Below are 17,456 nucleotides of genomic sequence, written 5' to 3' on the forward strand. Positions count from 1 at the left end.
TGTGATGGGATTGATGACGTCATGGTGACCCTGTGTAGTGACCCCGACTGGGGAAGTGCGTTTACAATGCTTGGGATGCAAATTTGCGCATAACTTGGGATGTTTTCTTTGAAAAATGGAGATTTTAACGTTTCATTCGCTCGTGACATAGAGATATGGTTGGATTGTGTAAGGACAAAGTAGTAACAATGTATTTGAGTGGTATTGCACCCGTCAATTTACAAGATAGTCTAATGAGACAAGCCACTACCAGAGGCCGCTGAGGATTGTTGAGTGCACAATCAAAGATGGCAGCTGAAACTGGGATACCCTCTGTTTATTTGGAGCACCAATTATCGCACGGTAATTACAACTGTTTGCGTTGCATATTGAGTGTATTTCAACTGTGCATTTGACATAAGTTGCTTGTTCAGGATGCTTGATGCATGTCATTTCTGTAAGTTTTATCGTTTTGCATACGTCTGGGCTGAAAAAGTAGGTCTGAGTAGAAAAGATTCGCTTGCTGTGGTGTGGTGAATGATGGAAGGAGACCCTAAACATTACACTGTACTTTCAGAAACGTAAGAAAATATCACTTGCTTTTGACAAGATCTAGCATACACCTTATAAGAATATATTAATCTGAACCTTGTCCAGTTAACTGTATGTCAATATATAACCAATGGACATAAATATGTGTCATTCAATGGATTTGAAAGGCTTTACACTTTCTTGGGTAGTCTCCTTCATAGATTAGACATTCTAGACTCTTGTTCAAGGTATAATTCTTCAAATGAAGTGATGTCTTTTTTGGTTTGATCTAGACCCTAGAATGCCTTAATTTGTTGTGTACTCTCGGTCTTAAGGTATCATTGTCTTCAAAGGTCTAATTTTTTAGAGTTAGTGATGATGATGATGATTCTAGAAGTATGTCTCTTTGCACTTTGCCCCTTGGATTTTCACTTAGATTTTGCTGTACATTGAATCGGAAGAATAATTTTGATTTTTAGCATCACAAATTTATAGAATCCATATCTTTGGGATGAGCTAGACTAGATCTAGATCTAGCTCTAGTGAGACAGTTTTTGATTTGATTTTCGAAGTGACTATTTGGACTCAAGTCCGAATATATGAAAAAATGTTATTCGGACTCTGATTCTTGTCCATCATGACATCACTTCCGACTTCCTGTGACTCGTGACTCCGGCTTCCTGTCCTGCCTCACTCGTGGCTCGCCTCAGGCTGGGTAGAGACCGGGATCACTTCGGGCAAAATGGCGTGAAATTGTGCAGGAGCCGAGTTTTTATTGTATGATGAATTTGAGGCCGGCCTGAAAAGTAGCGCTTTTAATAAATGTTTATTTGTCAAGAGGTCATCAGAAGCAATTAAAGATGGCTCGTTAGCGTGTGTCGGGGTCGGATGGGCGGCCTGCACACGTGTGGCTGTGTGTGCGTGTCGGGGAGGTGGGGGGGCACTATCGGTCCGGGTGTTGAACGTCGCATACGCGTCAGTCCCCCCCCCCCGCAACAGACCATTATTACAATAATAGGGCTAGTTTTGACGTAGATCTACGTATGAATTGTGCGCTGGTCTATGAAATCAAAAGTTGCCATATGCTCAGCTCTACACAGCAACACAACTTTTTCTTGGTAAACAATCGAGACGACACAGGCTTGTGTATTTGAACGAATCGGTCTTTTTTTTTTTTTACACAGCTCATAATATGCAGGTGTCAGGTGGTCTGCTAATCTTCAATTTTACCTTTTTCTACAACAAAGAAAGTGGGAAACGTGAGGGGGGGGGGCGTATCAATGAGGCGGCAGGCATTTGATCGGCAGAAAAGGTGTGGGGGAAACTAAAAAATGGCGGAAAATTGGAAGCACTGAACGATAGATCTATAGAACGAATACACTTTCTTTTTTTTCCGGACCCGAGTCGGAATAACATTTTCCCATATATTCGGACTCGGAGTCCGAATAAGATTTTTTTTTGTTCGGACTCGAGTCCGAATATGAAAAAATGTTATTCGGACTTGAGTCCGAATAATGACGGCCTTTGATTTTAGGCTGATTTAAACCAGGGCCCAGGTGATCTTGATCTTGATTAGTTCCCATTTATTTATCTGTCTCTCTGCCTCTAATACTCGTGGTTTTTCATTTTCTTCATATATCATCCCAAATTTCATGTGACCATTAGTCTATGATGTGTTTCTGTGTGGGTAAGATCAGTTGTCTAGGGGTTTGTCAGCTTGGAAGGTAATATTCTGGCTTACTGAATTCGTGGGAAGGAGTTCCGCAGAGGGCCGACACTTACTGCGACAAGGTCCACCAAGCAAACAATACAAGAGTTAGGTGCAGGGTTTAAAGTTAGGGTTACCTTAGGGTTTTATACGGTTTCGGGTTAGGATAGCCCACTCAGAATATCCCCTCTTTAGTGTGTTGTTGGTCGGCCAGCCCCTCTGCCGAACTCCTTCCAATTCGTGTAATGGATTTGATGATTCTCATATTTTCCAAGTCAAACTAGATCTAGAATATCTAGATCTAGATCTATCTCTAATAGATTGAATTATTCTTTTAAATTTACTATCACCAGAAATGTAATAATTAGGTGGTTTATTTTCTGACTTTTATTTACTGATTACTGCCATGTGTGACTAAGAAGACAATAATTATCGGCCGGCACTATTTCTCCGAACGTTCGGGAAAATAAACTTAACTCTGTTTCTCAGAAACGGTTTCCGCTCTCGAGATTTGTTGATAATATAAGGGAATGGAGTGGCCTGTGTGTGTGTGTCGGCGTGTGTGTAAGATGTGAACGGGGGGGGGGGATTTTTTTTATTTACATGAAGGATTTTAGTTTTTGCTGGGTGACTAAATGGAAAATAGGTTACTGCCAAGTTTGTTCGGACTTGTTTTCTCGCAGTACCTTTTGAAGGTATTTTCAAATGAAGTATAGTCCGGGAACGTTGCCCCAACCACAACTGAAGTATCTGAATATTCTAACATTTAAAAATCTCTAGCTTTAGAAATTGAATTCGATGCAAAAAAATATCTTCCCAGTCTTCGCAGAATGGCAGAGTGAAAGGATGACGCCTAAATCTCGCAAATAACCTAACAATCTCAAGTTCAGGAACCGTTACAAGAAATAAAGTTCAGCTTTATTTTCCCGAACGTTCAGAGAAATAGTCATTTTTCGATAATCATCCTTGAAATCTTAGGGTCAAATATTTATTACTTCTTAGAATCCACCAAAAAGTTAAAAAGTTTGTTACCGTCCGTTACTGTTAAGACCTGACTCAACTAAAATCATGTCTCAAGTTAAAATTGTTATTTCTTAAACTCGAGACACAAACATAACTTTTTGGGGGGTTTTGTATAAATTTGGTTGTTGATTAACAAATCTCTAGCTTGAGTCATAACAGTAAATTGGCACCTTCATTGGACACAGATCTAGGCCTACCACTAGTGAATGAATGTTGTGCCCCTCGTATGGAGCTGCAAGTTTTAAATAATTCCACCAAGCCAGACATGTTTAGAAGTGAGAACAAAATTGAAAATGGAACAGCTTGGCTTGGGGACTCTCACTCTGGTACCAATTGTGAGAAGTTTAAAAGAAGGGTGACACTACATGAAAGACAAATGTTGGAATTATAACGGTCTGATTCTAGTATTCTTGTCACACAGAAGGATATGATTGAAAAGTAATCTTAGCTGAAGTAAGCTGGCTGAGTGTCTTTTTGGAATAGACATAAATCTAAGTCGAGATTTTGGTCTGATTGCTTTCAGTTATTAAAAAAGTTCTCAGAAATTTGAAAAGAACTTAAGAGGAAGTAAGATCATTGCTGTGAGAATAACACATCTGCTTTATGGAATGGTCATTTATGCCTTGAAGAGGAATGATGTCATAAGGGGGAGGGGGGTGTTGACTTTCATGTGGTATTTTGAGTAGTAGTAGTATCGATGCCTGTCTGGACCATTGTATATTTGCTGTGAGCTAGTTCAGTTACCACACAACTTTTGCCTTACTCTCATTCATAGTGACATAGACCTGCAGCTTTGTCCTTATGAATATAATGCTGCAATACACATGGCTCCTTCTTTGACAATAGATGGAACTACCAAAAAGAAAGACAACTTAAAACTTCGACAGGCTCCAGCTGTCTGTTTCTTCAGTGCCAGCACAATGTATGTGAAACATTTTGGTTTCCACACTAAGTCAAAGAATTACGGGCAAGAAGAATTTCTGTTATAATTTGAGTCTTTGTGGCCTCAAGGGAAATTCCCTATTTTTCTTGGGTAATTGTTATTTATTTGTTAATGATTAAGTCACCCATTGCTATATATATCATATATATATATGTTGGTGATGTTTGGATACACAGTTCAGCATGGCAGGAGATAACCAAGGATTAACTTTACGTCATGCTTTTCAGATGAGTAAGTCACCTTGTGGTGAATGTTATTTAATGATCACATTTATTCATCTTTTTTAATCATTTTCAGTGGGCCGAGGAGCAAAGAAAACTAAAAGGTCTTTGATTGACCGCCTTCGCCACTGCAAGAGTTCACACAGTCGCTCGTGGAATGACAGCATAAAAACTGTCCGCAGCTGCGTTGGGGTAGGTTTAATGATTTTTTTTCTTTTAATGTGTGATCTCATCGTGTAGTCAGCCTCTTGGACATTTTGCTTGGACTGCTAAAAGTTTTGAGAAACTGTCTTGAATACAAAACTGACCTTTCTTTTCTTAAATTTTTATGAAATTACCATGTTGTGTAAATAATTGGACATGAAGTTTTGATTTCTACTCCTCTGGAACCAATAACCAAAAGAAACAATACGCTCAAATATTGTCTTTCTATAATTAATTAGGGTATGCAATGAAAGGTTAAATGAAGACATTATTTTCTTCGATATCAGAACATGTCGGCATCTGACAAAACCCAAAAGAGTTCGAATTCAAGCAGAGTGGGTTCATTTTCTGTTAAATGAAACTTTTGTCCCTTCAGACCTTTCTGTCTTACAGAGAAGTTTTGAAGAGAAGAGAAATATTTTGAGTATTGCTCTTTGCATGTTAAATTCTCTCCGACATTACAGGTAGAGAAAAATTACAAATGAATGGTTTATTTATTTCAACGTTTGCTTGGTCTTTCAGAGGCAGTTGGTGTAGAAATGCTTGAATTTTGTTTATTGTGGTTAAATTGGAAAAAATAAAGATTGTAAATTCTGTTGGTTAGATGTAGCTGTCATGGTGGGCATTATTACACCAACTGCCGTAATTAGTGAAGATGTACACCTGTAGTGAAAGTTTCTGCAGTCTGAAAAGGTTCAGAGTGAGGAGGTTTACTGTACTCTTTCCTGCTCACATTTTTCTCCAGCAATGACCCATTTATGTGCATGCCTGAAAAAGAGTCCACATGTGCAATTTTTGACTGTAATAGTTTATTGCATTTCTGCATAGAATGACTTCTCCATGATGGCTCTGTTTTAAATATTTTACAAATACATGTACAGATAGTTTTGAGATTGGTCGACTTTGTGAGTGAAGGGTGCACCAACTACATTTGAAATGTATACACGACTTTTTAAAGTTTCATGTATATTTAACCTCAGAAGAAATGCTTGTATGTCTTCAAAATAAATGGAACTTTAAAAAAAAAAGAATCTAATACTGTAAGTATCGCAAGGCAAACAAATACTCAAGAAAACTATGAATCAAAGACAGGATAATCAAACTGGTCGCTTATAATGCAGAAAGTTGTTTTTTTAGGTCAAGATGCAATATCAACAATGAACAATAAAATTTAAGCTTTATAAATAGCCTTGATAAAATTTGGTTAATTTAAAGAAACCTAAAAATATGTTTGTTCTTGTCTTGGGGTGCATCTACCTTTAATGAGTACACTGCATGAGTTGGTTGTGCAAGACTTTAATACAATAAATGGATAATATATTTTCCAGTTTCTTTTGGATGCTACTACATAACATATAACTGAGGTACTTAAGAATAGTATGTGGCGAAAACCTTCTCTAGATAAGGCTATCAATAGTTGTCAAAAATCAATGTTGCGTAATGAACATGTGTATGTGTTTTTGTTTTTTGAAGCTTTCAAAAATATATTTTGAAGAAAAGTTGGTGTAAAATATTTAGTTAGGATTAAGTTGCTGAGTGATGTCATGATAAATCTTAATTTTACCCCAAAAACGATTTGTCACTATATTCCTCGTTTTCTCAAATTAAGCCTGTGTGACATCTGAACCCTTTTCTGAGTCATACACACACCTGTTCAGCGTCCTGTGCTCTTAGTGTTCACTATCACTAGAAATGAAATCAAGGCTATAGCTTAATGTTGGCGATTTTTTCCTTCCATCCAAGCTTACCATTGAGGAAACTCCTTGAGAGAAACAAGAGCTGCACCCATCTGGTTTTGGCTAGGTTGAACAGGAAAGGGTTATGAAGTAGATTTTTTTTTAAAATTTTGTGCAATGACGTTAAAATCTTTGTTGAAATTTTTAAAGTGGTATTATAATATGTCGCTCAAACTTTATATTTATAATAGGAGCGGCGTTCACAAACAGACGCAAGTGATTCTACTCAGGTTCAGCATTGTTTGGACACATTGCAAAAAGCTATGAAGGGTGAGAATATCTGTTGCTGTCTTTCTGCAGGGCAGTTGTTTATGGGTTTTCCCATGTAATCATCCTTATTGTCTTTCTCACCCTGTGTCAGGGTATAGGTCAAGAACAAAAACTTTCCACCTTTCCCTGTCCTCTTGATGTTATTCCATGTCTTCCCACTTTTCTGTACTTCAATTTCTGTTACTCTTCTCCAGTTTCCATGTCTTCTTTTGTAATGTGCTCATGTTATTAAAATAAGATGGGTAAAGAACTTCTCCCGTTCATAGTGATTGTAGTCCAGAGGTGAAGTCAAGAACCAGTGGGGGTTGTTTTTTTCAGTCATTGTAAACATTAAATTTTCTAAGGTGTCGAGTAATAAGGGTATTGTGTGTATAAATGCTCTCCATGTATTAGAATATGAATGATGGCTATTAGTGGTGGGCCGATACCACAATTTAGGTATCGATATCGATACCTAGTACTTTTTCAAGGTATCGATACCGATACCTCGATACCTAATGCTATTGGTAACACACGCCGGGGGTAATAAGTAAAGACAAAAATACAACTATACTTTTCCGAGTATTTAGGTAACTGTGTCTAGACAAGTTGTGACTATTTAGCTGAGACTCAAACAAAAATTATTTGTAAAAGAGAGAGAGAGAGAGAGAAATAAATACCCAAATATGAGAATAAAAACAACAACTAAGTGAAGTATGGGAGGAAAGTCAACTTTGCAGAAAATGTTAGAATTGGAAAATAAAAACACAAGAGTTCTAAAAAGGCAATTCAATTTACCAGATTTTTAGCAACTTTAAATTAAACCAATGAGGATGAATCAGGGTTGTCAGTGAGGATTTTGCAAAATCACTAGATACATTTCATGAAAAACTTCTCTCTTTTTGTTAAAAAATCACTAGATGCATTTAAAACGCTTGCCCCCTACGAAAACTTATCAGTTTTGATAAACAAAAAATTTTCAAGGCCCCAGTCACTTGCTTTGGCAGCCCTGGGATAAATAACACTTAGGTATCGATGTTTAGAGCAGGTATCGGTACCGATACCGATACCTATAGGTATCTAAGTATCGAGTACCTGGTATCGATACCTGCCCATCACTAATGGCTATAGTTAAAATTGATGTAATGAACTTGGTTTTTTGGGGGGGGTTTTGTTTTTGGTTTTTTTTTTGGTTTTTGTTTTTGTTGGTCATTTTGTCTTAGATTTAGAAATGTAGATTTTCATTACTTTAAAAACCTTTCCTCTTTACATTATTTTCGTTGGTTGGGCCCACACCATTCAGCGTGTCCAGTGTTATGAAGATGGAATATTGCTTTTCATTTTTATCTTTAAAAAATATAGACATGGTATATTTTAGTTTTTAGTTCTTTATCAGAAAGTATTCTTATATATTTTCACAAGAGACTTCATATTTTGACTACGAGTAAGAGACCCTTGTAACTCTTAACTGTGCCTTTTTTCAATTGACTTGTTTGTAATTTTGTTTTGTTCTTTCTTCTTTTAGTCATATCACCACAGACTTTGAAGGAAAGACTGGACCTCATAGGGCGACAGTTGGGCTTAAGTGTCCAAATTCAAGAGCAGAAGATTTCTTTGGGCATGGATGCTTTTCATGTCGAGGTCTTATTAGGAGAAGATGGAGTCATCAACAGTGTGAAACTTGCCAATCAGGGTGATGTCATGGTAAGAAGAATGACATTATATTCTGTAGCAGCCCACTATATTTGCTCTGTTTACTTTACTCGATTTTTCACTTTTTCCCTGAAAAGTTTTTCCCACCACATATTGACATGAGGAAATATTGATACTATAAGTGTTTGATAGGTTGAATCTCTTTAATAGCACGGCTCAATAGTGGACATAAATCTAGGGAATGTATTTGTGTCTCAAGCTTTAACTACCTGGTTTATGCAATTAATTTTTAAGGCATCAGGTATTCTGGGACAATTTGTGTTCATTTGAAATTGTGTTGCTTTCTAAGTTTTTGCTTAAAAATCACCGATAGATTCTCAGGTGTTGAACTACTTTGGGTTTTTTTGGTGTCATATTTACTGTTGTTGTATTTTTGTCTCTAAGTGTTCTGAAAGTTGTGTTTACGGAGCTTATATTTTAACTAAATGATTTCTTGTCATTTCAGGATTGTCCTGACTTAAAAGATATTTTGAAGTGAGTATAGTAACCTTGGCATTAGTGAGTTATTATTTACAGTTCATTAACATTTTGGTTTCATTTTTAACACTAGCTTATTGTGCATACTTTGGCCAACTTTTATATTTCCAGCATAGGAGTGTCCTGCCAGACAGCAGAACCTATCTCTTTTTATAGCAGGCTAAATGTAATGAAAATGTTCATAGTTGATGGGTTGAATTTTTTTTAATGTAGGAAATTGATATCTGTGTAGGTTAGAAATTATTTGGTGTGCTTCAGTAGAATCTTACACTTGTTTGATCTTCCATACAATGACTGAAAAACAAAAACCCTCTTCAGCAACTGTAATGACAATTTCATCTTTTTTCCTTGTATTACTTAAGTTATACAGACTTGTGGAACTATGCTATTATCTATATAGAACAGTCTTGTTGTGAATTGTTTTTGTGTTGCTTTCTTCATACTTTTAGGTTCCTCTTTCCCCATTAAGAAAGTCTATTATATTTTCTTACAGACGCGGCAATTTCTCGGAGTTTGTTGAGCATTTACAAGGCCTTCAAAGTATTTATCAAGTTACTTCTGATGAGTAAGTATCTGTAGTTTACCAACTGTAGCATGCAAAGATGGGAAAAAAAATAAAATAAAAGATAAAAATGTTTCAATTTCAAAATTGAGAAAATTTACCCTGTTCTTTGAATTATTGCAATTTTGTTGAAGTTTTTCATTTTTAAATTAATAAGTGTTTGTCAGTTGTATTACAATTTGCTGCTGCGAAGCTACATGAGTTTGTGCAAGCTGAACTACCATAAATGGTGTGACCCAAGACATTCTAGCATGAAATTCATCAGTTTATTTTTGAAAGGTTGTAAAGAAATGTACAGTTGTGTGTAAAGTTTGACTGTATTATTATTGTCTTGTTTGTTAATTTTAATGTCAAATTGAATTTACCTGTTTTTGTGTTGAATTTCTCTGTTCATGACTTAGTAAGCCAGAACCTTGAGTCAATGTGTTGGTGTACAAATTTTTATAATTTGATTTCTGTTGCAGAAAACTCAAATCAAAAGCATTTCTGGCTCTTCAAGCTCTTGAGAAAGATCTCAATCAACTTGCTCAGTTTCAAAAGTAAGTACTTGCTTTAGTTGGTGTTTTTTATGTGTCGGTACAATAAAAATGTACCCCGTATTATTTTTAATTATGTAACTAAACATTTTCTTTCTTCTTTTTTTTGTTGCTTAGTTGTAAATGTATCAAAGTGAAAAATGTGTACTCAGCCAATTTTACTTTGGTAAACTTGGGATGAAAAACAATCTATTAAACTGGAATTTCCATTTTATGTAATGAGACTCTTGAATGGTGAATATTCGAGGACTAAAATGTGGCATGCATTTTCTATTTCAGTTCTATCAGTGGAGTTGCCAACTACATTCATAAGTGTCCCTTGGGAATCATGCTGCCTCGACTTGCTGGTGAGTTTGACATTACAATTTACTGGGCAGAAGAAAATTGTTTCTCTAAGGCCATTGTTCTTTTATCTTTTCCATAAAATCAAGGTTGCTTTCATTTATTTGTTGTTTTTTGTCTGACTAATTGTGCTCATTACTTCATTGAAGTATTTCTTGGGTAGTTCGGGAGAGTGTTTTGTCAACCATGCTGTTATTGTTATCAGTCCTGTAACAGCTGGGCTCTCGTAGTAATAAGTGCAGGTTTGTAAGCTGTTATTGCATACTATTGATAGCTTTAATGTAACTTAAATGGTTGTGATGTATTGATATTGATAATATGATATGTTATGCCATATGAATATCATATTGACTGTTAGAGATGTTTTATTACCTGTCAGAGATATAGTACTTCTTTAGTGAAATGAATTTGTAAATGTGTGTTTGTCTCCAGGGAAACCTATGAAGCTGATTTATTTTGTATCACCTTATGACTTGCTGGACAAGAAATCACTCACTGCCCATCCTTTGACTGTTGAAGGTATTGCTATTGATGTCTTTGTGGCTTTATTACACCATAACTCCCTGCCATGTACACTGGGCACTCCCGGTTGTCACAACAGTGTAGAGGGAGGGGTAAACAGATGTTTGCTGTGTAAGAATTCAGGGGAAATAGTCAAAGACAAAGTTATTTGTGCATTCTATTGATTGGACTGGTTGTACCCTCATTTTGTTTCGGCATTTAGCTTGATCTGATATAATTTGTCTTTCTACTCTTAACGAACAAAATGAAAGGGCAGATCAAGTCATCCCCCAGGGCGGTGCTACTGACAAGTGTCTTTAGGCCGTTCCCAAAGGGGGTGCATTAACCTGTTCTTATGCACAGTAGAATTGTAAATGGGCTGGTTCATCGATGTTGTGCTCTTAAATGTGCCTGAACTGCAACAGGAAATTGCTGCTTTTCTTTCCTAATCCTTACTATCGTCATTTTCCTCTTCTTCTTTTGTATGTTTGTCACACTCTTGTGACCTGCTATTTTCGGGGTGCCTTGATATTCGAAGCAGACCCTGTGCCGTTGAAGCTAGAGAGGTGAGCAGAGTAAGTCTTGATTCCCTGTAAGGACTTCTCTGTTGACATCCATCCCTTGTCGTTCATATAACCTTATGCAGTTGCGAGCGCCGTAAAACCTCTACTAAAGCAAAACAAGCAGATCTAGTTCTGTATTCACAGGCTGATTTATAATAAATTGTTAAAGTTTGGAGATGACAGCTGGAGTGTGGTGGTTGTGTACGTGTATGCCTACTTGTGTGTGGATTGAAAGATTGGGAAACTGTGGCTGGAAGCAAGGTGTGCTGGAGAGCTGCTGCGCTGAGGTGGGGGAGGCCAACTGGGATGTGGGTTCTGACGTTGAAAAAGCAAGTGGCAGACTTATCTGTATGTTGTGAGTTGTGTAGGGCTGACACACAGATGCACAGGTCAATGTCGGGCACAACATACTTGGCCTATTAAAAAAGGTAAAGATTGAACATCTCCTTTGTTTCCACCCTTAGCCCCACCCATTAATGTAATAAGCACATAAAACCAATGCCAACCCTCCCTAACCATAATAATGATTCTGGGAACTTTTTTCTTGGCTGGCTGTATGTTGAGAGTAACAGGCAGTGGTCAAATTAATTTAGATCGCTGGTGACCCAGTCAAGTTTCCATGCTGGAGCGTCACTCGAGCACTTGCACAAGCAATGGTGAGGTTTCACACTCACGCACTGCCCTGACCATTTGCACCGCTCATGGCTCAAAATGCACTTCTTACCCCCTTCCTCACTTGATTGAGTGGCATAAGGGTTAGAGCTGATGGAACCAAACTGTCAAATCAGGGCTGAGCAGACAAAGCATTTTTCGTCTTTTTGACAGGTCAAAACTGTTCGAAGTGAGTTGTTGGCGGGTGCTCTGGTGTGGTTTGTTTCTTCTTTCCTATCAAACGTCTATCGTCCTTATCTTTCCTTCTTCTTTTAAATGTTTGTTACTCTCTTGTAACACCTCTAATCTTCTGGCGCTCATATGACCTTATGCAGTTGCGAGCGCAGTAAAACCTGTTCTAAAACTTCAACCGTTTCCGGGTTAAGCAAATTCCCATTTTATAGAGGAATTTATCATTGGGGGAGGAAGGAGATTTTTTATAGGAAGGTGTGGCCGCAGTCTTGATTTGGCTTTTTATGCTTTTCCTCTCGTATTCAAATTATTATCAATATTTTGTTTTGTTTCTTCACAGCCATTACTGAGAACTTTCTGGGGCAAAGTGTGACTGTATGTATTGAGCCAGTGCCTGAGTCAGCCCCTTTGAATAAACTCCAAACAATGCCATTGATGAATGTCAGCATCACTCAGGATGGGAAAAGGTGTGATATATATTTTTGTGGACTAGGTTCTTATTCTATCACTCTTTTAAAGAGGATCTTTAGCAAACCTTGTGGTAGTGGCCCTTTTCCTTTTATGGCTACATTCAAAGTTGTTCTATTCTTGGATAACCTTAAGTGAAAATAACCTGTATTAGAAGTGCACAAACCTATCTATATCGAGTTTTGTTTACGTTATGGGTTGAAACATAATTCTCAAAATCACTATTTTCATGTAAATAGCTACAACATATTGTCTTGCTCATTTTTTCAGTTATGTTTTTAAAAAATATATGTATGTACAATTTCCTCATTTTATTTCATTTTTTATTTTCCGCTCCATATTGTTAAACTTCCTTACAACTTTTTGTCTCAAATTGCAGCCTTCCATCTTTTTCTGGTGTCAGCCAGATCAACAGCATGATGCTGCCTGCCAGTTTTGTACTTGTGCTACCTCAAAGCATACCTGTGTCCTCTCAAATTCTGCAGAAAATCACAAGTCTTACAAGTGAGTATTGATTTAGGGATGTAATGGTGCATGCAGTCTGCCTCTGAAGTACATGTGTTTGAAAATTAAGGGCCATTTTGCATCAGGAACTTTGGGAATGAGCTACAAGTTATTTTTCCATCTTGCAGGTTACATTAACAGACCTGCCACTCATCCCGATTTTTTTCTTTAAATCTCAAGCATCCGGATTTTCGCGATTTCTATCGCATGTATCTCAATATTTTTTGTGCCGTCTGTTGCGCTGGATTTTTCTAAAAGCTTACTCCTCTGTCCTGGGAAGCACCCATTGAACTTTTTGTCCTCAGGAACTCGGAGCACTATTTTTCTATATTCGATGCCGGATTTAGTAGTTGACTCACTCCAAGTGGTGTGGGATCCTTTGCTCGCACGCGTTATTTCAACTATAATGGAATTAGTATCGATGTGGCATTCTGACTGGGGACATTCTCAAGATCTACTTTCGCTTTTGTTTCCACTCAGAATTCTCTGATAATGGCTTGATAACTATTTCAATTGCTACATACAAATGATCATATTATTATAATAAAATATTATTCATAGTTCTGCTGTTGCCTTCAAAACAAGCTTTCTCCAAGTTCTGGTTAGTCGGGCCTGTCATCTAGACCCATCTCTCCCATTTGTAAAACTGTTTTAATTGTGTGTTCGTATCACATGATTTCGGCATGTGAGTTGCGCGCATGTCGAGGAGTCATGCGCGCTGGTTGAAGCGTCTTTCGAGACTAACGGCTAACGGGGGGTAGACTTTGGCTAGGAATCCTTGATATGATACTTCAGTATTTTAAAAAATTATTATCACGCACAGAGAGAGAAAGAGAACATATACATGGATAATATTTATGGACAGCCCGGGGAATTTTTAAGTAAGCTTGGCAGTCACCTTGGGGATTTGTCGTTGATCCTGATTTTTTTTCACCAAATCCTGATTTCTGGATTTCATAGAGTGGCAGGTCCTGCTTTAAGAATAATTTATATCTTAAGAAACAGCCTGTGATTTTAATAAAAGATTCTTATGTTGGTTTGTGTTGGAGATCACTGTACTTGCATTGAGAAATTAATTCTTTTTATATTTTCAAAGACATGTCATTATAAGTTGGTCATATTAACTTGGAACTACCATTTTTTTCATTCCCAGATCTAGAAATCCACAAAGAGGCAGAAAGCAAAAATTTGCATTCATTGATCTTGGAAAATTTTTCAAACCGGCCTGTCAAAGACTGTCACAAATTACTTGTGGTAAGTTTCTTGTATAACTTCCTTGTGCTCAGTTTTAGTTGTACCTCAAGGTAAAGTGATTTACATTTAGGATGTCTTCTGAAGGGACTTCTCTTTTTGATGTTAGCCGCCCTCCCCTTACGGCATGCGCCAGGTAATTCACACCACAAAAGAACTTGTGTGCATTGTTCATTTCTTGTTTGCTGTACATAATATATTCCTCTAGAAAAGTTCTCTCCTCTGAGAGAGGCATACCAGCTTTTGATAAAGACAAGTCCAGGCGATTGACAACATGTAGCTGTGTTTCTCCTGTCTCCATGCAGTTCAAGCTTCTAATGTAGTTCAGTGTCTTGTGAAAATAGTTTCGCATTTTTTTCCTTTCTTTTGTCACACAATAGTTTGAATTCTTTTTTCAACAGTCACTACCAGATCAGCAGCATATTTATTTCCTGAATGGAGGTGGACAGGATCAACAGGGAGTGATGATCTCCCGGATCCCTTTCACCCACCCAACTCATGTGCCCAAGATTCTCAGTCTCATGAGGCAACAGCTGCTGTTCAATATCGTTATTGCCAGCTGCATTAGGACAGGGGCAAAGAAAGGTGAGATATTTAACTTATTCCTTTATTAATTTTAAGTTTTTTGTTTTGTGGTCATACTGTTTTAATGATAGGGAATTAACAGGGTTTTGAAGATACCAATATATGAAATTTTTTTGTTTGTTTTTTTAAACTTTCAGTTTAAAAGATGAATATGACCTTTTTTTCCCCTTTGAAATAGTTTTTCTTCATTATTTATTCTATGTTAGTATAGCATTCAAGTTTTTTTTAAATTTTGGTGGGGGGTTTATTTGTCCTGGATTATGTTTCTTGTTTCATTTTGTGTTTAAATGATGATATGGGTTCTGAAATTGCCTATTTTCTTCTTCTGTAAAAACTGATTCTCTTAATTGTGTTACCTACAGACACAGTGAACAGTATTGTGTTTGAGGTTTCTGCTGTGTCTCTGCAACAACTGACCATCGTGTTTGAGCACCCAGCATATGACACTATGATTACAGGTGAGAGGCTGTTATTTTTGTATAAAATGTATAGCTACTGTGAAGTTAATGATGAATTTAATTTATTTTCAGCTATACTTACCTCATCCAGTGATTATGTCTGAATAAAATATAATTTAAAGAAATCTTGTATAGTGGCATATGAGAAAAGTTAAAAACTGCCCTTTTTTTTTTTTTTTTTTTTCAACGTTTACTGAGTAATGCTTGTGTGGGGTAAAGGATAGAACAGTGTTAGAGGGCTTAACACTTTGCCACGTCATTTCGCTGATCGGCAATGTTTACCACCCAGTTTCTTTGGATTTTCCCGAAAATGCCTTTGCCTTTGATGGCAAGAGGTTTTACTATATGGGCCTTGTGGCGGCAAAGTGTTAAGTTCTGAAAATGTTTTTGTATGTCTGAGTGGTCAGTACTTGTGAAATGGTTTTTACTGAATGAGTTGACTTCTTCTTGATGGCATCACATTTGAAGACGGGCATCGATTACATATCGTACTGGGTTGTCCTGCTTAGTTCCTCGGTTGGTCTGAAAAGTTTTCCTATAGTGTTGATGGGGTGGACCATGTTTTATGTCTGTAAAGAATAAATGACTTTGCTCTCCCTGGAGTTGTGAACAATGACTTGGTGTGTTTCACAGTTGATATTGATCTAACGGACATCACAAACCTGAAGTGTCGAGTGACCTGTACCAATACAGATCATGTCCTGTGTTCGGATGAGGCAGTCTCAAGAGTGTTCCAAAGGTAAAGTTATTTCTGTTGTTTGTTAAAGGAAATTTGGATATATTGAGGTCTGACCTGCGAAGTACTCCCAATAAAATGGCAGCCTGTTTAACCCTAACTCTGGCAAGGGCCGGCCCATTTCCTGCTGTGAAGCTGGCAGGGCCAATCTCATAGGACCATATAGTGCTGCCTCTGCCTTCCAACTATATATTTGGGGCTGCCTGAAGTGATTTCTGATAGGCTAAAGGGCTAACCTCCTACCAATCAGAATATTTCTACCTTTCTGACTTAGGGGAAGAGTACTTTCCATTCAAAACAGAGGGATGTTTTGAAAGCTTGTTGGTCAGAACACAGGCCAATGTAGATCTACCACTTTGTGCTACTCATGTGAGTCTATAATGGCCAAAAATTGATCTTTGTTGGATACATTTGAAAGTGAATTGACTAGGGAAAGTTATTCAAGCACTGTTAGTGGTGGATTTATTGGTTTTCAGTTAAGAATTGGGATTAGATCTGACAATGGTGATACCAGTTCTCATCCTGCCCCAACTTCTCTTTCAAATGGAACATTACCTTTGGGAGTCTAAGAGGGGCAGAAAAAGGAGAGCTGTATAGAGTAAAGTAGGTTCCTTTTGCAATAATACTTATTACAGACTACCAGCAGATTGCTGAAAACCATATAGTTGTACAAAGAGTGTTTTTATGTTGAGTTAGGTGTGAAAGTTGCGAGTATCAGTTGCACTTGAAACAGACCACAAGACAAATTGAAACAGTCATAACTCATTACCTGTTCTTCTCAAACCTATAAAACTATACATTTCTGAAAGGTTATTGAAAACCCTATATTTCTGCTATCTCATATTTTTTATACATGAAATATGTTAGATCGGTGAATATGGTAATGAGCATGTAAATTTTTTGCCTGCCATCTTGGATTTCAAAGTTATATAACCCTTTGTAAATTAAATCAAATCACATGTTCAAAGGTAAAATATAAAAGTTCACTCAATTACTTTTCAGAAAATATATACTTTTGTAGGGTTGTTATTTGATACAAGTTCATAAATTTGATTGTAAAGCGTGTGCACATTTTGGCTGATTAGCAGGGTGTCCAGCAAAGTCGTAAAGTCGTAAAAAAGTCGTAGTAAATTCGGCGCTCTGGTCGTAAAGGTCGTAAATGGTAGTAAATGCGCCTTGAAGTTAGTAAACATTTGGTAAACGGTCGTAAATTAATCTGCGTAGGGAGTGATGAAGCCAAAACAGGCTTCATTGAACCCTAGCCGTGGTACATGACTCCGTTTTAGCCGGTCGCTATTGTGATATAATATTCGTTCTCCTTTT

At 37.2% G+C, this 17,456-nt stretch overlaps 1 protein-coding gene across 1 annotated transcript; it reads left to right on the forward strand.

The window, feature by feature from the left end:
- The first annotated feature begins 38 nt into the window (after positions 1–38).
- On the forward strand, positions 39–16,388 carry LOC101862909 (mediator of RNA polymerase II transcription subunit 1). Its single transcript, XM_005088936.3, has 15 exons — positions 39–342; positions 4,482–4,597; positions 6,537–6,615; positions 8,120–8,298; positions 8,753–8,781; positions 9,278–9,349; positions 9,811–9,885; positions 10,162–10,229; positions 10,657–10,743; positions 12,472–12,598; positions 12,979–13,103; positions 14,257–14,357; positions 14,756–14,939; positions 15,302–15,397; positions 16,031–16,388. The coding sequence occupies exons 1-15, from the start codon at positions 288–290 to the stop codon at positions 16,138–16,140; spliced, it is 1,503 nt and encodes a 500-aa protein (XP_005088993.1). The 5' UTR covers positions 39–287; the 3' UTR covers positions 16,141–16,388.
- The last annotated feature ends 1,068 nt before the right edge of the window (positions 16,389–17,456 follow it).

This window comes from Aplysia californica, unplaced genomic scaffold, assembly GCF_000002075.1.
Source record: "Aplysia californica isolate F4 #8 unplaced genomic scaffold, AplCal3.0 scaffold00001, whole genome shotgun sequence".
Lineage (NCBI taxonomy): Eukaryota > Metazoa > Mollusca > Gastropoda > Aplysiida > Aplysiidae > Aplysia > Aplysia californica.